Here is a 22,172-nt window from a genome sequence, read left to right as displayed (position 1 = left end):
GGTTGCAAAGGTTACCGATATTTGATGTTGTTCTTCTGAGAAGTAGGATGGCGTGGAATCGAAGTTCTACTGAAAATAACAACACGTGATCCGTGTTAACTGATGGCTTATCGACTGTCGATGGTACGCTTTAAATACGTTTTATCTATTCAGATGAATTGCTTGCTTTTGATCACACTACACATCGAATACAATCGAACCGACTAAATGACACATGCGTAATATCATATCATAAAATACATATGCAAAATTTGCAACATAAATACCTTGTGTAAACATAATTCTGTCGGACCAAATCGGGCACTGGCCACGATGACTCATGGTATGTATTGGTGGAGAAAAGAATGATACACACATACGGCTTATGTTTAAGAGTATGATTAATAAAAAAAACACGTAAGTTTAACTATTCTTAGCTAGATTAACATACGATTTTTGATCATTGAATCGAATGGATCATTCGTTGCTTGTACGTGTCTTGAACGTGACACAGTTATTCAGTTGTGCCGCTAGTAAAAGGAGCTAGTTGCAGTCACGTTTTGCACTAGTCGTAAAAGGCATCAGTTGTAAGATTTAGGTAAAGTTGGTGAAAGTGGTTGAGTGCGAAGCAATCCAATGTGAAGGCCGAAGGTATATCCAATATTGATAAACCATATTCGACACACTATTCAACAGAATATTCATAATGGATCAAATAGTCGAAAATCCAATGGAAGAGGCGATCGAAATGGTCGAAAAAATGGACGAGCCGAATGTACTCGCAGCAGACGCAATGGATGCGTGTGCAAGTCCAACAGACGTTAAGATAACTGTATGCGTACAAAAAGGAGATATTCCGATGGAATCACTTGGCACATCAAACGAACACGATTCTACGTCTGATCATGAAGATGCAACAACATCCGCCTCACCGAAGCGTCGTCATCTGCCGAAAGGCATCGTGACCAGCGCGCTGGACATCTCCCTGCTGACGGCCAATGCTAACCAGTTGCGTCTTCTGCTATCGTACAATGAAAAGTCCAGAACATATTTTGTGTGCATCTCCTTGGTCATTATCTCGCTTGTGATGGAAATCATGCAAGGGATGGGTGTCATCATCATGAAGGTGTGTACTATTTAAGGCATTTTAATTGTGGACAATTATTAGGATTCTAATCTTGATCAACATTTTGTTTTTCGTTAGAGCTATCCAAAGATTGTACCAAAGATGGGCATAACCATATCAATCCTTGTTGCTGTCATAACGGTCGTAAACGTACTGCTAGCAGCTTTACTTCAAGTATAAACCAAAGAAATGAATACGGTCGGCTCTTTCATATCACAACGTGTTATCAATGTGTACCAAGGAAATAGTGAGTTCGCACTCGAAAGATATGGTATATGATGGGTGTTAAAAATGATGAATAAAAATGATGTATAAAAAAGTGCTTAAAAATTTTATAAAAATATAATCCTGTAAAGTTTGGTAGTTTTTTCGGGTAAAAACACTTTATACGCAATAGCTAAAAATCATCGAATGTCGAGCTAGATCTTTCAAAAACAGATTGTCAGATTGCATGGAAGTGAACAAATTGAACTTTATTAAAAAGTAGAGCCAGCAGAATATGATAATTTAACGCAAATTAATCTCCAGATTGAAAAAAAACATCCTGTCGTACTGTAGCATTCTTCTATTTGGCGTAACGTCCTATGTGGACATGCCGGCCTATCTAGGCTTTCGAAACTTATTCAGTACCTCTTACTTATTCGAAACTTATTCAGCAAGTTATACCTAATTCTTTATGTTATAAGGTCCTATTATATTGACGCGTTTAACAGCTTTTACCTCGGATGGAAAAAATGAATCGGTCTTGGTCAATGTTGATTCTATCAAGAAAGAGAAATCCACTGTCAAAATTATTCCAGGTTCGTCCAAACGATTTGGCAACAAAAATTGCCACAACATGTTCATACAGTCGAGCCTTGGAAACATATTCTTTGAGGTGAAAAGCTTATGTCGCGGGGCATGGAGCTTTCTCAAGCTGAGCAAAGATTCTCAATCTCTCGTTGAAGTATCTCAAGCAATGTGTATTAGAATATTAATTGTTTTGTTTGTTCTGTGAATGTGTATTACAATTTAAACTCGGTTGAAATAATTAAACTCAATCATTAGGGAATTAATTTTGCATTTGAATCGTTCAAATTTAACGTGTGATATGAATTTTCCCAAAAAAAACTGTCTAATTTAGCAAACCGTGTACCTCCGAATCCGCGTATCTCGGTGTCTACCTGTACCCTGTAGTGACAATTTAAATCCCAATTGACGATATCAAGGCAACCGACAACTTAAAACAGTGTTCGCCCTAAAGTATGCAATCTATAGTACAATCGTGTTCTAAACTAATTGCAGAACTTGATGAGGCATCGAGAACAACACATACACAAGTAATTATTCGATGCTTTGTTATACATTCAAGACCGTTTTGCCGATGGATTCGATATCGATAGAACAGTTTGAAACAACTCCTTCTTAACGTAAAACATCAAATGAATCCGTTGAAATTCATCATTTGTTCTAATTTCCAACGATCATTTCAAAACATGACGTTCGGTTTATCCGTGCCCGAAAGAGCCAGCAGCACATATCCCGTGTCCCCTTCCAACCGTCAGCGGCAGACGAACCGCGGTCGAACGAAAACTCCTCCGTGTAAACACGGGCGCCCGTTTTCCCCTCCGGCCCGATACCGAACGACCGAGCCCTTCTCCGCCCGCGGTGCGTGCTTGCTTAACGCCGCGTTCTCATATCGTAGCAAACAGTTGGACGGAGCGGGTCGTCCGAGAGTGAGTTCGCGTATAGAAAAAAAACAACACTGGGTGTGTCGTCGTCGGTGTGTGTATAGAATAACGTGCTAAACAGGGAAACCATCTACCAAGCCGTAGAGAGAGCGTAGTGCCATTTTTTTTGTGGTTATCTTGTTTGTTTCAATTATAATACTGCCGGGTGATTATACTACTACTGCACGTGATGTGCGAACGACGGGTTCACGATCAAGGATAGCTTCTTTCAGTGTGTGCAAACAAGTACGTATACGATGTGGTTGCGGTGTGGTGCAAGCCGCGGTTGTCATGTTTGCGAATCGTTTAATTGTCATCTCTTATCAAAGGGGGAGGGGGGGGTGAATTAGAACAGCACGCACTGTGGCAGGGCTGACCACAAACACACACACACAAAAGCTGTAGGTCAAACAATGCCAAGGTATAGCACACACCTTGTAATTGCGCTGTGTAAAGGTGCGTGCAGTAGAAGCAGAAGAAGAGCTAACAAAACGCCCGATGGAAGATTTTTTGCGGCGGTACAAATCAGTGCGTGTGTGTGTGTGTGCGAGAGGTTGTAAAACAAAATCGGCCACAGCCGTGTGTGGCGGCGGCCGCCGTCAAAAGGCAAAACGGTTTGCGAACGGAAAAGCAAAAGGAAAGAGAGAGAGAGAGAGAGAGCGCGCACGAGGCGAGCGAAAAGGCGAGCAAGAAGTAAACGTCCGTTACAAAAAGGATAACGCTGCTTACACATCCTGCGTGTACACACGTGCGTGGCGTGCGGTAGAAAGAGAAGCCCTTACAACGACGCGGCCTGTTGCAAAGAGAGTGAGAGAGAAGAGCACAGATACAGCACACTGCGCGCCGTTTTTTGTCTTTTCGCCCGCCGATGTAACGATTTTTGACTCCGGATGGACTCCCGGAGGCAATAGGAGAGAAGGGGGGTGTGCGTGTGTGTGTGTGCGTGGAAAGTTTCCTGTGTCCGGAAGCAGGTAAAAGAGGAAAACGGCCTCGGCACGCCGCTTTTTCGGTTGCCATGGAAACGGGGCCCCTCGGCCGACCCGCTTTCGCGTACGTGCGCGTTGGAAGGTGTGCAGAAGCGGGTCAGGTGTGTGTGCGTGTGTGTGTTTGCGGGGTTTGCTTTGTGATGCTTCTTTGGAATTCCGAAAACGAAAAAGGCGCGCATACTGTGCTGTCTCTGTGTGGAATGTGATTATTGCAGCCGCTGCAACAGCTGTTTGCAGCTCCATTTGTATGCGTGTGTGCATGGTTTGCATGTTCCGTTGCACTTTACATGGTCACGCCACCTTCTTCAATTTCCCTCTCTTTGCCTTTTAAAAACGCTGATAAGCAATGCGCTGCTGGTGTGTGTGTGTGAGAGAGTTTTCCGAAGGCAACCTGTTACACTCGTGCCAGCAAGCAAAAAACACAACTTTCAAGCTGAATTGAAGCCCTCTCACGAAGAAGGCTTTTGTTTACATCACATACACACAGCGCCCTGGAACGCAACGAAAACTGCATACATTAAGCAAAAAAAGCAATCTGGAAAGAGAGAGAGAGAGAGTGAGAGAGAGCAAATTTACGCAATAGAAAGCAAGAAGGAAAAAAGTCTCCACGGGCTCTTCTGGAGAGTCTCGCTTTTGGTTGTGTGTCGTACGATGATGGTGATGTCAATCACACTTCCAACCGTCCCCACAATCAGTATACGGACTCTCTCTCTCTCTCCCTCTCTTTCCATGCTTGTGTGTGTGTGTGTTGATACGATTGACCGCAAAGTTACCAACAGGGGAGAAGAGGGGGGCGATAGGCGGTCGGTCCAGCAAGGGGTGAAATACGTCGGGTAGGTGGTATAAAACCGCGACCCCAGCTAGCGGTCAGCTTTCAGTCTACTTCCGGACGAGCGCGAGTACGTACACGCCACAGCACGCTCGCACGTTCGAACCCGCTTTCCAGCCGTTTTTGTGTACTCCCCCCTTTTTACGACCTTTTTAACACTAATTCACCAATTCAAGTGATTGGTAGTGACCTAAACGGTGGCGAAGGTTTTTTTTTTTTGGAGCACTAATCATCAATCCCCTGCCGCACACGGTACGGTACGACCTTTCCCGCGCAGCAACCGCGGTTTTAGCGCGTTTCCCTTTCAAACCTTTTTCCCCGTCCAAGCAGGCCACAGGGGTTTGTTTGTTTACTGCTCTCCCCCGTGTGTTGAATCCCTTTTCCCCTCCCCATGGTTTTCTAAACTAATTTCCGCCCTTTTTTCTTCACCTTCTGTCTCGTTTTAGGGCCGACAGGATGTAAATCATCATCTCCCCGACATCGGAAAACAAGGACAAGGTTTCAGTGCGTGTGTGTGTGTGTGGTTGAGTGTGAAGTGAAAGAAAACAGCTGAACAAAACACACCCACCCCCACCCCCAACAAGGACGTGAGCGATCATTCACATTCCGAGCGTCAAGTGCAGCGAAAAATAATCATCTTTAAACGGAAATATTCCATTCCAACAGGAGTGTGGTTCGAGGGGGTTGAGGCGTGACGTAAATACTACTTGTTGTGGGCCGTGTGTGTCACGTGTGATAGCCCCGAAGTAGACAACGAACGCAGTCTCTGTGTGTGTGTGTAGTGCGCGGAGTGTTTATAAAGTTTTAAAGCTACAAAGCAGCATTTGTTTTGTTGGGTAAAGCCTTAGAAGAAAACAAGTAAAAAAAGGATAGATTTTCTTGGTGATTGTGATAGGAGGAAACCAGCAAAAACCAACAACAACGACATCAATTTCGCAACCTCCAAAGATGAATCTATCGTTCGCCGGGTGCGGATTCCTCGGCATCTACCATGTCGGTGTGGCGGTGGCGTTCAAGAAGTACGCGCCGCATCTGCTGCTGCACCGGATCAGCGGTGCGTCGGCCGGTGCCCTCGCCGCCTGCTGTCTGCTCTGCGACATGCCGCTGGGTAAGTTGCAATACCCGTGAGCGCCGAATCCTTACAAAATCCTTTACAGCTTAGCAAGCCGCCCCAAAAACTGGAATGGGCGAGAGGAGCACGTGAAAACGTGAGGCATGAGCGGTTTTGGTGGCATTGACGTGATGGGAAATTAAGGGCAATTAAAGCTACACCAAAAAGAAGAGCTACCCATGGAGCAGGTAGTGTGTGTGGGTGTCGGTGTCAATGTCCAGTTTGTTCGTCAGGTGCATTAAAATCTGCTTAACTTCTTCTACCCCTTAATAATTGTCCTCATTAATGAAGGCGTTTTTTCTTCTTCTTCTTCTCCGCACTACTTGTAGGAGCGGAAAAGTACTGAAGGTGTGCGGGTGTGTGGAGGGTTAGAAGCCGGAGCGACAGCGATTATGAGCCCCGTCTTCCGTCACAGAACGACCGGGGCAGACTCACAAAGGAAAAACGGGGATGTGTGACTGGCTGGCAACGACCTTTTTGATGCGTTTTGATGCACTGACAATGCAATTTTTGTTTGAAGTTGGCGGCACGCTATGTCAAGAACGTCAGGCCGAACAGGCGTCAAAGTCCGGGTCTGTTTGCCCATGCCTCAACACTCCATTCCGCTCCCGGGGGCTGAGCGATAGAAGACCAAACAGTCAATCTCTATCGATCTCATCGAGCAGCAGCAGCACAATCGGCTGGTTTGTTTAGCCTCGAAACACGTGTCCCGGGCGTCGAATGGACATGCTTCCCGGAAGGCGGCTTTAGTGGAAAGGGGAAGATTATTACTCACCAGACAGTGGCGTGTATGTCAACGAGTGCGCGGAGAAGCCTTTCAAGCTGGCCTTTGGACCGAAATCCCCTCCAAATAATAAGGGCGCGCGCTGAGTTGCTGCCGCCATAAATTAAGCCGCGTTGGAGAAAGATCCCGGAGAGCGATGAGTCGCGCCGTTGAAAGTGCAAGTTCTTTGTCTTGGGAACGCGGGTGGGCGCCCGTTGCATCTGAACCCAAGACCGGTCCAAATCGGCGGCAATCCTGCTTATCAAAACCGCCGCGAAACGAAGGGGGGGGGGGGGGGGGTTTGGGATGAAATTTGATCCATTTTTAATCAATTCGGAAACTTGGGAAAGATAAGCGTCTCGCGGTTCACGGCTGACGTCGCGTGCCGTAATCCTTATCGGCATTTCAACACAAACCCTTCGCCCCCAACAGGCACACACACACACACGGAACTAAGACAAAGCGATGAGATCACTAGGCTTTGGAGCAAAGAGGTGGTGGAGGGATTTTCGAAACAAAACGAAACAGAAAAAAAGCCCACCAATGCCCTTTGGACACGTCCCGAGCTTGATCAGGTGTGTGTGTGGGCGTGTATGGGAACTTATGCGCTTCGAGAAGGAAATATACACATCGTTATCAGAGCACCCCTTCCCTGCCTCCTCTCTCTTATCGATGGCGCTGGGCCGGCTGCTAAGCGGGTTTTGTGCGTTGTTGAATTGAACCACAACCCGTGGCGATGATGATGATGATGATGATGATGAAGCCGAAGAAATGCGATTTTGGGCAGTGATTGAAAATGAATTAACGCATCGCATAATCGAAACCCCCACCTCCTCAGCAACCTTGAAATGCTTAGTGCGCATTAGAATTCGGACGCCAGAAATCAAGTACCGCCGGCGGTCGTGTCGCAAGCAAAAGGGTCCGCGCGAAGGGGTGTACCGGGCTGAGTTGATTATGACGCAAAACACAACGCGACTGATGCGGAACAGTGTCGCTGTTGGTCGTTCAATGGACACAGCGCACTGTGTGTGAGTGTGCTGGAGTACGGAGTTGCCTAGTTTGCCATTCCTTCACAAGAGAGAACCACTCCGCGCAATTAATATAAGGCTGCTGGGGGGGTTATCAGCAATGAACCGGGGGTTGTACGTACGTGATTCGATGGAGAGCAGGGACGCAATAGATGGATCTTTTGCCCCCCCCACCCCCCCCCGCTTTAAATGGGTTTTGGGTGGAATGCTTTCGACCTTTGGGAGCATCTTTTTTCCCTCCCGCCGAGAGTTTTTACCAGCAAATCCGTAGGCAATATTGTTGCGGCGCGTTTATTTGGGTTATTGAACCGCGCGGCGGCGTGCATTTGCTTCCGCACATTATCATCTCGTTCGCGTAATCGGCCATGTCCAAAGCAAAAGAACGGCCGTGGGGGGAACCGCATTTGGTTGGCCAATGTGTGTCTGTGTGTGGTGTATTGTTGCTCTGTTTGTTGCCGTTCGGCCAGCAGTTCGTGCCGCGAGGCGTCTCAGTTTGTTATGCTACTTTGCGTGTGCTTACCGCGGTGTGTGTGGTGACACAGTTTCAATCGGGCAAGAGACAAAGCACAGCACAGAAATTAGGTCTCCGTAGCGACAACCAGTCAGTTGCCAGCCAGCAATGTGGAATTAATTAAACGCAACCTGCTCGCCGCTAGGTCAGTTCTAGAAGCGTTTACGCAAGGGAAGGCGTTGTGGAAGGCCGAAAATATGTCTAAATGATTCAATTGTCGCGATTTACGCGATCGTGTGTGTTGCCTCATGCCCACGTGAGAGTCGAGATCATCGTGTACGATCGGCGAACAAATGCAGTTTCCAGTTGCATTGAGCCATACCAGTCATAAAGGCTGTTTTGTTGTTGAAACGAAACACTTTCCCTTGCGACGGTGGTATCACACACTTGTGCTTACTTCGCCTTTTTGTCTAGCCTAGCTATATCTGATGATGCAGCATGGCGAGGGCGAGAGATGATGGCATCGGACGGACGCGTTTGCCCAATACGGCAACAAGATTGCGTGTGAGTGTTGTGGCCCTTTCACTTGCGCCGATGGAACCACTTTAGCTCACTCACGTGCAGATGTCGGTGCCTCCACCATCATCCGCCTGGCACATGGCCGCAAGCATGCTCAATTTGGCGAAAATTGCGCCAACGCGACGCACATTTTTCGCACAAGGTCAAAACCACGTGCACTATTCGCTCTCTCTCTCTCTCTCTCTCTCTCTGATGCGGGTGAGCGGACAAGATTGTTGTAAACAAGTTGTTTTGGTATCACGCGCTTTGCGCCTTTCTTTCGCATTAGTGTGGCGGTGGAAGCCATACAGAGGGAGAGATAGAGTGAGAGGGAGATTAACAACGACGAAGGGCAGCATTGCGGTTGAGGTCATACGCATGGTGACATTGCGTGAGTGCTATTTATAAAGACGGTTCTCGTTGATACTGAACCCATACTGGTGCTGGAACTGATAGTGAATCTATTCCGGTCCTGGAATTCATGTTGAACCCATACCGATCCTGGAACTGATCATGAACCCATGCCGGTCCCGGAACTGATATTGAACTTCTACCGCTCCTGAAATAGGTCCCAGTTTGATTCCTTTTCTGAAACTATATTTGGACCTGTTCCGGATTCGAAATTAAACATGAACCATGGTTCGGGTCTGAAACTGATACTGAACCCATTTCGGTCCTGAAACCGTCCATGAACCTATACCAGTCTTGAAACTGATGTTGAAACCTATACCGGTCCAGGAACTGATCACGAACCCATACAGGTCCTGGAACTGATACTGTATCCGTACCAGTCCTAAAATCGACACTGAGTCCATATCGGTCCTGAAACCGATCATGACCGCCTAGCGGCTCTGGAACCGTTCATGAACCTATACCAGTCTTAGAACTGATGTTGAACCCATACTGCTCCAGGAACTGATCACGAACCCATACCGATCATGGAACCTATTATGAACCCATATCGCTTCTGCAATAGCTCCAGGTTTAATTCCTTTCCTAGGACTGTATCTGGACCTGTTCCGGATTCGAAATTAAAATTGAACCTAGTTCGGTTCTGAAACCGATCATGACCTCCTACCGGTCCTGGAACCGTCCATGAACCTATACCAGTCTTAGAACTGATTTTGAACTGGTACACGAACTGATCTCGAACCCATATCGATCTTGGAACCTCTCCTCCTCTCGTGGAACCATTCCTCCTCTCGTGGAACCACTGCTGCTCGTGGAACTGCTCCTGAAATAACTCCAAGTTTAATTCCTTTTCTGGAACTGTATCTGGACCTGTTCCGGATTCGAAACGGAACATGAACTGAGTAAGGAACCGATGTAGTTTCTGTTCCGATCTAGTAACTGATTCCGCTAGTCGACAAACCATACCCGGCAGTACATGTGAAGCCTAGGAGTTAGCGTAGGAATTAAGCGTAGACTAGAGGTGCTCAAATGATCCAATGCCTCTGCAATTGTGTAAACAACAACAAGAATTAAGCGTAGGAATTTTAGCTCAATAGTGTACAGTGATTCCAGTGGTCGGCCACGTGACAGGAACCACGGTGGACTTTGCCCATAGCCCACGAGACAGATGAGTCAGTGTCAGTGTGTCATCTGCCTGTCCAATTACGACCAATTTTTGCACAACGGACAACATGTGCCAGTACGCTCGTGCTGCTGCACGTTGCACTTCTATCACCAAGCGCTAGCACGCTGCTCTGCAGCCGAATGCAAACTTCCTGCTTGTCTCGACCGCTTCTTCCCCCCAAGACAAAGGCAAACCGGTGGAGAGAGGAGACCATCACCAAGCGTAATCGGCGTGCAACTTCCACCACCAACCCTATAAAAGCGCCTGGATCGGCCGTGTGTGACGCAAATTGATGGCATGATTTGTTGTTGCGTTGCTACAATGGAAAGCCAACCGACACGCACACACCACAGCAAGCAAAATGCAACGTTTATTAGAGGCAGCTGTTGTTGCTTCGCCTCTCTTAGTGCATCGCCTCATCGGCCTTACACCAGCGAACAGCCGGGGCGATAAGAAAGTGGGGGGGACTCTGTCGATTGATCAATTCAATGTTGCTAACAATACATCCCATAGCACCCCTTGCTTGCACAAACCTACTACCCACTAGTCATCGCTGTGATGTGGTGGTAGTGCCTTGGGATTTTGGTCGAGACAACAGCGAAACAGTTCCGACTATTAGTGTGGTGTGCCCTTTATCAGGAGCCAGGCTATTGGTTGACCTGGAAAAATGTGTCGGCATCACAAAGAACCCACCAGCAGGCCAGCACTTAGTTAGCACACTAGTCTCAGCAGCACAAAGTCGAGATAGTGTAGTGTGTCACGCGGGAAAGCAGTCGCACTAATCAAAGGGGATGATCATATTGGCGAATGCTTTGCTGCTCCCAATATAGACACAATGGTAGTTTTGGTGGCAAAATAAAACCATCCTGGCTGATCCTTATCAAACAGTAATCTGCAGCCTCTTCTCCATTGATGAAGTTGTTCCCTACGGTGGTCCAAAAAGTGACCTAATTGACTTCTGCCGACATCGTTTAGCGATTATCTCGGTCGGGCGAGCTCCTCGGTAGTGTGTCGTGGAATGACCCTACTGATCCCGACAGCAGCGCGACCCCCAGGGTCGCTGTGTGTTGTTATGACGCGATCGAAACTCGGATGATCCCAAGAACACGTTATGCTGCTGGTGGTTGGTGAGTTATGTTCCTTTTTCGTTTTTAATGAAGAGTTTGTTATGCTGTCCGCCGTTTCGTAACACTTTCCTTCCTGGCAAGAGCGCGCCGCAAGCTCACTATGCCGAGGGACTTGGTTGGTTGGTGGTGGATTGCTGATAAGAACTACCCGCGCACACCGCATTGACGTCAACATTCGCATTGAAAACGCAGCAAACGCGTTGGAGCAAAAGTGCGCGTGTTCCAAGTGCGCGTTGTTTGGGGTTTTCTGGTGAAGGACCACCACTCTTTTTGTCTATTTAGTGCGTGATGTCTTATCTTGCCTAGAAAAGTATTTCTTCAATTGTTTTGATTTCAAGGTTTGCAGGTCATATTTCGATCTAATAAATAAGAATTTAGTTCGTTGTTTCATTTTTAATCTATTGCAAAATATTGATTAGATTTGGCAAGTGCCGCCAATGACCTTGAGGTGAGTTTTGGGTTTTATCACGCTCACTTAATTGGCAAGAAAGTCGGAAGACTGCTTAATCCGCCCTAATGCCAACATCCATATAAACGATCACGTTGATGACGTTGGTAGTTGATAGATTAGATTTAAAATAGCACCACCTGGGGACCGCCACCTTCTCCTATCACCACGATGAATGGGCGGGAAATTTTGCCAATTTTATTATTAGAAAAATAGCAAAAAAAAAACAAGTGCGCGATATTTACAAACATCAGAGAGCGAACCTTGTCGGAATTAGATCGTGCTCTGTGTTCAATTAAAAACATCCGCACTTTCCAAACCAAACAACAACTTCAACAAGCCAGTCTGATGCGCAATATTCCCAGTCTTGGGATCTCCAAAAACTGCCAGCTCCTCCCTCTCCCCTTTGCGCGCGTAAGCCGGATACACAAATTCGGCCAATCTAAGGCAGCCGCCTGACCCGCTCTGCGCACGACGCACGAAGGGCTCGTCCCGGCGTGTTGTTGACACACACGGGGTCCCCTCTAGGTCTAGAGTGTGACCTCGAGATTTTATCTTGTTCGTCGTGTCTCTCGCCAACAGCGCGTCGCCCTCCACGCTTTAGTGGTTAACTGCGACGCAAAAAAACAACTGACACCCCTTAACGAAGCGTAAGGGGGAGTGGGGGTCTATTCAAAAATGCCAGTCGTGGAGACGGGCCTCCAAAAATCTAATCGTATTAAATTCCCGCCCGGGACACACATACAGAGAAGAGCACGTGTGCCCACATTCCCGTTACGGTATCTAGAAACTTCTCCAACTCGCGCGCGCGCGCTCTCCATTGCTTGTAGTGAAGGGTGTGTAGAGTGCGTACGGGCCCTTTTTTTTTTTGGTTGTGTTTGTATGAGTCACGCCGCAGATGATGCGCACCAAGCGGGAAGGGAAGAAGCACGAAAAGGGAATGTGAGTGCGGGACGCGTATGGCGTGATCGGTCGGCCCAGCCGTGAACAACAACAACGAACGGCAGCTCCCGACGGTGTCGAAATCTATGCGCGCCGACTTATGTTGGGAAATATCCGCCACCACCAGCGCCTCTCGCTCGAGCTCGGCCGGTTACGTCGGCCCTTTCTGTAGGGTGAGAAAGGGAAACCGACGGGAGCGTGTTGGCGTCGCTGGCAAAGACCCGGTTTTTTTGTGCGTTAAAGCACGTTTGGCCGATGAGTTGGTGGTGGTGGGTTGGTGATTTTCGCCTCTTTTTTGGAGGCCCGTCCAGTCCACCGCACTCCGATGGTGGCGGGGATGCTGAGAGAGAGAGAGGTAAAAGGGCCTAAAAGAAACCTGAAGAAGACGAACGAAAAAAAGGTGTGTCTTGGTGGTGGGTTGCATGACGTCGACAGAAACTTTCGAAAACAAAAGCAAGCAAACGGGAAAAAAACTGACGGGGCGATGCATTTGTGCTGCATTAGACAAAAAAGGGTCTTTGTGAGAAGGTAGAAGGAGCCTTGGGCAAGCAAAAAACCCATTACCGGGAATTAGATGCGCTTTAATGCTACCGATCAGACGTCATTAAAGGTGCGCTATCAATTATCTTTCCCACTTGAAAACAGGAAGAAGTGTGTTGCGTCCTACTTGCTTCGGGGTTGAGATAACTTCATCCTGCTCTAAACCTAGCACTTGTTGCTTCTAGTTCTAAAGTCCACTAACTAGTAAACTATCAATTACACCTACTAACACATACTCCCGTGTGTGTATATGGCACGATTGCTTCTCGCCCGCGCTATAATTATTACGCGCCGCGAGATATCGTGTGTCAGGTTCAAGTGGTTAACCTTGTGCTCAGTTGCGCAACGCTCGCGGGCTCTTGATTGCGCATGCGCTACCGGGGGGGTCACACTATCCTGAAGTTATAGGGAGAGGAAAATCCAAACCCATCCCAAACTGCTAACTCTAATCCAAACTAATAATAAACCCTTTTTCCTTCATCTTTCCCTTCTTCCAGGTGAAATGACGTCAGACTTCTTCCGCGTTGTCAATGAGGCCCGGTCCCACTCGCTCGGCCCGTTCAGCCCGCGGTTCAACATACAGACCTGCCTGCTGGAGGGGCTGCAGAAGTTCCTGCCGCCGGATGCGCACGAGCGCGTCAACGGCAAGCTGCACATCTCGCTGACCCGCGTGTACGACGGCAAGAACGTGATCGTGTCGCAGTTCAACAGCCGGGAGGATCTACTGCAGGTAAGCGCTCATCCGCCCTTCCCAGAACTGCTCCTTATTGTGCTCCTATTGTGACCTCTTTTTCCCGTTGCTTTCCCCCCAGGCTCTACTGTGCGCGTGTTTCATACCGGTGTTTTCGGGCCTGCTGCCGCCCCGCTTCCATGGCGTGCGCTACATGGACGGTGCGTTCTCCGACAATCTGCCCACGCTGGACGAGAACACGGTCACGGTCAGCCCGTTCTGTGGCGAGAGTGACATCTGCCCGCGCGACAACAGCTCGCAGATGTTTCACGTCAACTGGGCCAACACCAGCATCGAGCTGTCGAAGGAAAACATTAACCGGTTCGGGCGCATCCTCTTCCCGCCGAAGCCGGAAATACTGTCCTCGTTCTGTCAGCAGGGCTTCGACGATGCGCTCAACTTTCTGCACCGCAACAATCTGATCAGCTGCACGCGCTGCCTGGCCGTGCAGTCGACGTTCGTGGTCGCGGAGCAGCCGTCCGCCAGCCTGGAGGAGAAGATCCTGGAGGAGTACGATCCGGAGTGTAGCGAGTGTCAGGAGTGTACGCAGCACCGGAAGAATGCGCTCGTCGGCAGCATGCCGGACAATGTGCTGACCGTGTTCCAGACGTACATCGAGCAGGCGAACAAGGGTTTGATCAACTGGGTGTTTCGGCACCGGGGCGGCAAGCTGCTGACGGCCCTGTCCTTGCCGGCAATCCTGCCCGCCGACATTGTATGTGCCACGCTGACGAAGTAAGTGTGTGCGCGCGGATCGTTTGCTTTTTTTTTTTGCTCTTTTTTGCTTCAATACTTCCTCACTGCCAGTTGCACCCCTAAACGCCCCACCCCATTACCTTTTGTGTGTCCATTTTTGTTTCGCGTCCCAATCAATCGATTGATGTCAAAAAGCTTTATCAATCGGTTAAGAAAAAAACTGCATTCTTGGCGTTTTTTTTATCACCAACACTCACGCTTTACAGCCTCTTCCGCATTACAGGGGGTTTTCAGGAGTTCTCATAGCTGTGGGACACTTTATTGGCTCCATCTTACGTGAATTGAACTTAATCTAATGGGAATTGAACTGTATCGCATTCTTCTATGAAACATCTAATAGGAATTTCCAAGGAGCCTGCTCAAAAAGATCCAATAGAGTCCAATTTCCATCATATGAAATTCGCATCCCAATAAGAAAGAGTGCAGGAAGCATCCCACAACTATGACAACCCCTAGAAAACCCAGTATTACACCTCACCCACCCACCTCCAAAACACACACACACACACACACACCGCTAAAGTAGTTGAAGTAGAATTCGTAACTAACCGCAAAAACGCCCTTCCCGTCTCTGGTCCTTTCCTCTCCTTCCTCAATCCCGCTAAATTATTCGCACCGTATTACTTAGTATCGTTGGTGGCATAATCGAGCAGCGACAGTTCCGCCACCAGGTGCTCGGCAATGTCGTCTGCCCGACAGAACGTCCAACAGTTGGGCACCGCCAGCACCACCACCACCACCGGCACCACCAACAGCAGCACCACCGTACCAAATGTTGTAACCATTTTGTATGCTCCTCCTCTTCCTCCCCGTCTCGAACGATCGTTCCCCTTCCGTTTCCTCTCGACAGACTGGCAACGTTGGCCGTCCCCGATCGGATGCGCTTCCTGGCGCAGCTCGAGAACCGTCTAGCGTACCGGTAAGCGTAGGCCGGAGAAATGTTAACCTTTTTTTCGGCCCCACAAAATTCGCAACCACGCGCTGTGTTTGTGTGCCTTTTTGCCTGTGTGTCTTCGTCCTTCGTCCCCGTGTGTTTGTATATATTCCTTCCCTGTTTGTGTATTGGTGGTGGGCGTTCGGGTGTGTGCTGCCGTTGCTAAAGTGCTTTCAAGGCCTCTTCCTGGAAAGCAGAGACAGCTGCCTACAGATGTGTGTGCTAATTATGCCCCTTGTATCACACCTCGTTTAGGCTGATGGGTGCCGCACCGTCGATAGGCAAACAGATCTGGGCGATGAGTGAGTTTGTGCTGAAGAACCTGAACACGATCCTGCTCCGGGTGCGACGGCGACAGAAGGTAAGGCTGGAAAGGAAGCTGTTTTGCACACGTGCCCGCTTGAACCGGGGGAGTTTGCGCTTTTTCTCTTTGCAGCAGCAGCAGCAGCAACTGACCGCGAACCTCCAGTGCCAGATAGCGCTTACCGAGTACAACCAGAGCCAGCAGCAGCAGCAGCTGCAGCAGCATCATCAGCACAGCCATCGCAGTTCAATCATCGACATGCGAATGGAGGACGGGTAAGTGTCGTACGAGTACGAGGCTTTCCGGAAAGGAGTGACACATAAACTACTAACCACTAAAATTCTTCCCCCCGTTTTCACAGCAAACCATTCGGCAAAGAAATTACCCCCAGCTACAGCTCCGCCGGGCATCATTCGGCGATGGGCGACCTCGATACGTTCGATCACATCCTGCAGGTGTCGTCACACCACGACGCCATGTACGCTTACTACTATATGGACGAAGACAATAAGGTAAATGTTGCCGCGTGTTGTTCGGTGCGACGCTTCCTGTCTTATAAGCGACGAACCCTTTTCTAACCTGTCCCATATATATATCTCATCGAACGATCTCGTACGTACGCAGGTTAAGGTGACGGAGATATTCGACATGAGCGAAAGCGACAATCCTGCCCTGCAAACGGCCAACGAGCTCGAGGTGAACCAGCAGCTGGAGTTCGATACCGACTGGGAAACGACACAGCCAGGTACTGCTGCTGGGCGGAAGAAGCGTTATAGTTGGACGTCCACCATGGCACATTGTGTATGTCCTCCTCCCCCTCACCAAGTGTTTCCCATCCCGCATATATCATACGTTTGCTAATTGTGTAGTTTTGTTTGTTTTTGTAGGGAGTTTGTTACAAAAAAATCTGTTTTACTCTCAGTATAGTACAAAATACCGAAGCGTCGTGTTGTTTGTGTATAATGTGTTTAATTTCTTTTAAAGTTGGCAGGACTACTACTCCCCATCCGCGGAGTCTAAAGTAGTGTTGGGTAAATCTGATTCAGATTCATGAATCTGAATGAATCTTTGGAATGATTCAATGAATCTGAATCTCCATTGGAAAGATGCATGAATTTAAAGGATTCATGAGTCTCTAAAGATTCATTAATCTCAAAACATTCATAGAGCTTGAGTTTTTTAATAAGTTAATCTTTAGAGATTCATGAATGTTTGAAGATTCGACTCGTGATTCGAAACACTCATCAATGAAGATTCATATGAATAAATCTCAACGAAAGATTCATGAAACCCAACACTAGTCTAAAGCACCCCAAATTATTATCTTCTTTTCTACTAACCACACACTGCACCACTGCACCTTCTACTTCTATCACCATTTTCTATGTTGTGTATGTTATTTATGTTTTTGTAATTGTAATGATTTCTCGAATTGTTGGGGCTTTTGGTAATTTAATGTAATTATTATATTATGGCATGTGTAATTAGTGTTAAACTGTTTTTGTTAACTTTGCTTAATTTGTTCTAATCCTCCGCCATTTTTTTTTTCTCATTTTTTTTTCTCGCGCAGATTTCCTCTACGCCAACTCGTACGGTGGAGACAATATAATTGACATCGAAGAGTTTATCGATCCCAGCGTCTTTATGAGCGGCAACCATCATCATCTCATGAGCGGCAATAACAACAACAACAACAACAACAACAACAATGGTACCAACGGAGGCCCCAACACACTGTCCCAGTATCCGATCAACCCGTGGGAATGCTCGCAGGTCGAAATCGAGGAGCTGTCGGCGGACTTTAACGATCCCTCGCTCGAGCCGGAAGCGGACCAGCAGACGAGCCTGATGTCGGAGTCGGCCACCCTGCTGCTGAGCAAACCGCCCTCGTCCTACTCGATCGAGATGTAGATCGTGTGTCGGTACAGAGCCAGACTTTTTCTGATGGCATGAAACAGAAAACCCAAGCGGCGCGCGCGCCCGACGCGACAAATGGCGCAGGTAAAGGAGAATCGGAGGTGCCTTACCTACTACTAGTACTACTACTACTACTAACACTGCTACTGCTGGCTCTCGTCTGGACGAGACAGAATATGGGGCCGCTGGCTCTCCCACGAAAGCAAAATCGTGCAACGGAAACGTGTTACCGGAATGATATTACCATTTAGTAGCGACCAAAGTTACCTTTTCTTGAGGGTGGCGCAGTGGCCCCACCGCGCTCCCTTCCGTGCGTGCCTGCCATGATGTGGTGGAGGCAGTAAGCTTCAAAAGCCAAAGCGTAACGCCAAGAGAGCAACCCGACCAGCCCCGCGCGTGTGCCATTGCTCGTACACTCGATTGGCGCGTGAAAGAGAGAGAGAGAAAGATACGCGGGACCAAAAGCGCGGAGACTTCTCACCATATCAAAAGACTTAGCAAACGTTTACATAGAGAGAAACACATACACTTACACGCCTACAGAGCGCGGATTAGTAGAGGAGCCACGTGTTTTGGAAACGATAATAGCTGCAAGCGCTGAACTAGTAGGAAAGGTATTTTGCACGTAGGCAGGAACCTATCGTATTTTGCTCTGGTGACGGTCAGCTGAGGCTCAATCGATCCACGGTGTGTAGTGCGTGGTGTATATGGAACCACCGGAAGCGTACCTAGAGTATTTTGTTGTATTTTGGTGGAATCGAGCATGCAGCGCCAGCCTTTACCAAAACAGATTGTCTGAGGACGAGCTGCAAGCGCTGAAGATGGCATGATCGGACGATCGCGTAATAATGGTGCATAGCTAATTTTAACCCTTAGAATTATTTTTTATTTTATCTCCCTTCTCTCTCTCACACACACACTCTCTTTTTATCATTCAATCATTATCTGTACAATATACCATTCTCCCTGCTGGTGTGGAGAATTTTTAAGTGTAAAAAATAATCGCAAAAAATCATACAAAAAAAAGAGATAATAATTCGTACACAGCTTAAGACAGCTTGCAAAAGAGGCAACTTTTAACCGAGATGTGATTTACGGTGGTGCGTGTGTTATGGTTCTTTAGGTTAGCGCGAACGCGATCGGTTAATTTATCATCCCTTCCCTCTTTCGCTTTGAAACGCTCCTCCCTTTCCAACTCGTCGCCACCGAATGATATTAGACCAAGGGGGCTCGCAGGGGGGGGTAGGTGGTGTCGCTGTGAGGTGTGGTATAGCAGCGAGCGACAAAAGAACAAAACAAAAAACCGCGATTTTCACAAAAAGGCTGTGCAATAGAGAGAAGAAAAACAAAGCTGTTTTGTTTAAATTAATCGTGAAAAGGGGGTAAGGCGAAGCGAAATGGATGGGCGGCAGAGTGTGGCTGTGCGCCAAAAGGGAGGTAGTTATGCTTTAAACTTTTTTGCTGGTGTGCTAGAAGGATGGGGGTGTGCACTCTGTTGCCATGAGGGAAGAGAAAGGATTTTTTGTTTTTGGGTTTTAAAAAGGACCTCGTGAGTTAGACCAGAATCGGACAAGCAAGAAGGCGAAAGCAAAAACGACAAGAGAGGGAGGAAACCATTATGTGTATTTTTACAAAAAACAAGAAAACAGATTTATATGTGTAAAATTAAACGATCCTTTTGTGTCCCACCCAGTTCCTAGCGCGAGGGAAAAATGTGACAGTTTGTTTATTTATATGTACGGTTGAAACTAAGTGCTAGGTGTATTTTGCGAAAATAAAGAAACGCCAAAAGTAACGAACGCGGTAGTTTAAATTCAGCAGCAGCGGGCGCGCGCCCCTTTTAGTACACATGCAGACTCCGAAGCACGTGCGACATTCGTCCTTAGCGCGCGTCCTGGTGCGTATGTGTGTGTGTGTGTGTGTCCTGCACGCTTCTTGCGTGTCATGCGCAGTAGCCGGACGGGTCGCGAGAAACGTCAAAACCCCTTTTTGGTGGTTGGTCGTCAAACAACGAAACGGAAAAAACGGGGAAAAAAATCAATCGATAGAAGAATATTTCGTAGTCGCTGGAGGAGGGACACTGTGGCGCTGTGCTGCTACTGCTGCGGATTTGGTCATGGTGCTTTACTGCGAAACCCATCACCATCGCGTACCGTGACAAATCGGGGCTGTCCGAGCAAAAACGGTGACGGAATTGAAACCGAAGCCCCAAAGTGCGGAGCGTCCGTGCGTGTGCCAAAAGCTCCTCAAACGCTGTCGCTTCCCCGCTGGTTCCCAAACGCCCCCGAACAGCACCAGTACTACTTCCCTGCCAGGATGATTCCCCGTAGCTAGAGGACCAACAGGAGTCGCGTAGTGGCAGCAGCAGCAACTCCGGCGGCACACAATCCACACCTCCTCTTCCACAGATCCGAACGATTCCAAGGGTAGTTAGTTTGCCAAAGAGGGTGCCCAGTACCTTCCCCCTCCCATCCAGTACTGGTAGACCACAACTCCTCTACAGAGTACCTCGTGTAGACGACATAGGGTAAAAGGTAAGCAGTGGAGGCCTCAACAGCAAAGCAAAGCAAATACTAATGTACTTTCCTCTTTTACCTTCACCAGGATTCGAGTAAACGAGCATGAAAAAGCAAAACGTACGGACCATCTCGCTGATCGTGTGTACGTTCACCTACCTGCTAATCGGTGCCGCCGTGTTCGATGCCCTCGAATCAGAGACGGAGAAGAAACGCTGGAAGGCGCTCAGTGGTACGTACACTACGCCGTCTGACACCGTCAGAATCCTCATCAAATCCTAAACCCCTTTCCAGCAATCGAAAATGTCCTCATCACACGGTACAACATCAGCTCGGAGGACTTCAAAGTCATCGAGACGGTCATTATGAAGTCGGAACCGCACAAGGCCGGCCAGCAGTGGAAGTTCTCCGGTGCGTTCTACTACGCCACCACCGTGCTGACGACGATCGGGTACGGCCACTCGACGCCGACCACGGTCAGCGGGAAGATCTTCACGATGTGCTACGCCGCGATCGGCATCCCGCTCGGCCTGGTCATGTTCCAGAGCATCGGCGAGCGGGTGAACCGGCTGAGCAGCGTGATCGTGCACGCGATCAAGACGTCCTTTAACTGCAAGAAAGCGATCGCGTCCGAGGTCGACCTGATACTGGTGGTGACGACGCTCAGCTCGCTGACGATAGCGGGCGGGGCCGCCGCGTTCAGCAAGTTCGAGGGCTGGAGCTACTTCGACTCGGTGTACTACTGCTTCATCACGCTCACGACGATCGGGTTCGGCGATATGGTGGCGCTGCAGAAGGACAACGCACTGAACAAGAAACCCGAGTACGTGGCGTTTGCGCTGATCTTCATCCTGTTCGGGCTGGCGGTGGTGGCTGCCTCGCTCAATCTGCTCGTGCTGCGGTTCGTGACGATGAACACGGAGGACGAGAAGCGGGACGAAGCGCAAGCCATACAGGTAAGATTGAAGCATCCTTACCATGCTCCTCTCGCTGCCGTACACGGTCTAAATGCTTTTCCCCATTCATTGCAGGCACTGCAAATAGCGGTCAAGCTGGACGGTGACATCATCACGGGCAACACGGACAGCGTAGACGAGCGGTGCTACGATCGCATCTCCGTCATCAACCCGCTCACCGTGTGCCACAACTGTCCGACCAAGTTCGACATGGCGCCGGAGCCCAACGGCTGCTACATCGAGACGAACTATCGCTACCCGCTGATGGATTGCGAAATGACGCAGCTTCGTTCGCCGGCCGGCTTCAATGGACCCGGGAACGGTAACCACGGGCAGCAGCAGCGGATGCAGCCGCCGCTGCACGACTTTGAAGCGGACGACGATGGGCTGATACGGCCACTGCGGTACGATTTCCATCCCAACCGGGGCCGGGCATCGGTTTGAACAATGATGACCCTTGCGACTTTACACACACACCAATGAAACTCACACATCCAAAACACACACACACACACAAGCACAGTCACCACCACCTGGAGACATGGGTGGGGAAGGTCAATTAGTGGCCGCGAATCATCATCTTCCTACTCTAGCTACTTTTGTAAGAAATCATCCCTTCACTATGCGAGAATGCGTACGAATTGGTTTATATAAGCGTAATACATAAGAGAGAGAGAAAGTAAGAGCGAGAGAGACCGCGTGTGCGTACACGTGGTCGCGGCGGCGGTTGATCAAATTTTAGCAATGATAAAGATAAATTTAAACATTCCGGGAACAATCGGTGTTGATGCGTTACTTGAAATAAAGTGAGAAAAATAAATATATACGCACACGCAGTGCGCGCGCGCCCAGCAAGAGCCATCCTTTGCGCAAGCAAGAGCCGTTC

The 22,172-nt window shown here is 48.6% G+C and overlaps 2 protein-coding genes across 16 annotated transcripts; both read left to right on the top strand.

Annotated features, from left to right (window-relative positions):
* The first annotated feature begins 2,785 nt into the window (after positions 1–2,785).
* LOC1280743 (1-acylglycerol-3-phosphate O-acyltransferase Pnpla3) lies at positions 2,786–19,613 on the top strand. 15 transcript variants are annotated; one of them, XM_061655421.1, is made up of 10 exons: positions 2,786–3,060; positions 5,076–5,737; positions 13,671–13,903; positions 13,986–14,638; positions 15,510–15,578; positions 15,849–15,954; positions 16,030–16,172; positions 16,259–16,409; positions 16,522–16,642; positions 17,468–19,613. In XM_061655421.1, the coding sequence occupies exons 2-10, from the start codon at positions 5,578–5,580 to the stop codon at positions 17,806–17,808; spliced, it is 1,977 nt and encodes a 658-aa protein (XP_061511405.1). In that variant the 5' UTR covers positions 2,786–3,060; positions 5,076–5,577; the 3' UTR covers positions 17,809–19,613. The 15 variants fall into 15 exon arrangements, with proteins under 15 accessions (XP_061511405.1, XP_061511404.1, XP_061511400.1 ...); XM_061655420.1 differs by having other exon boundaries at positions 15,288–15,578; positions 16,033–16,172; XM_061655416.1 differs by having other exon boundaries at positions 15,288–15,578.
* Positions 19,614–19,992: 379 nt separating this feature from the next.
* Positions 19,993–22,172, top strand: LOC1280744 (two pore potassium channel protein sup-9). Its single transcript, XM_320609.6, has 4 exons — positions 19,993–20,348; positions 20,419–20,562; positions 20,625–21,286; positions 21,362–22,172. The coding sequence occupies exons 2-4, from the start codon at positions 20,436–20,438 to the stop codon at positions 21,728–21,730; spliced, it is 1,158 nt and encodes a 385-aa protein (XP_320609.5). The 5' UTR covers positions 19,993–20,348; positions 20,419–20,435; the 3' UTR covers positions 21,731–22,172.

The sequence above is a fragment of the Anopheles gambiae genome, chromosome 3 (genome assembly GCF_943734735.2).
Source record: "Anopheles gambiae chromosome 3, idAnoGambNW_F1_1, whole genome shotgun sequence".
Taxonomy (NCBI): Eukaryota; Metazoa; Arthropoda; class Insecta; order Diptera; family Culicidae; genus Anopheles; species Anopheles gambiae.
Note: the sequence above shows the minus strand (reverse complement) of the source record. Positions and strands in the feature narration are given on the sequence as shown.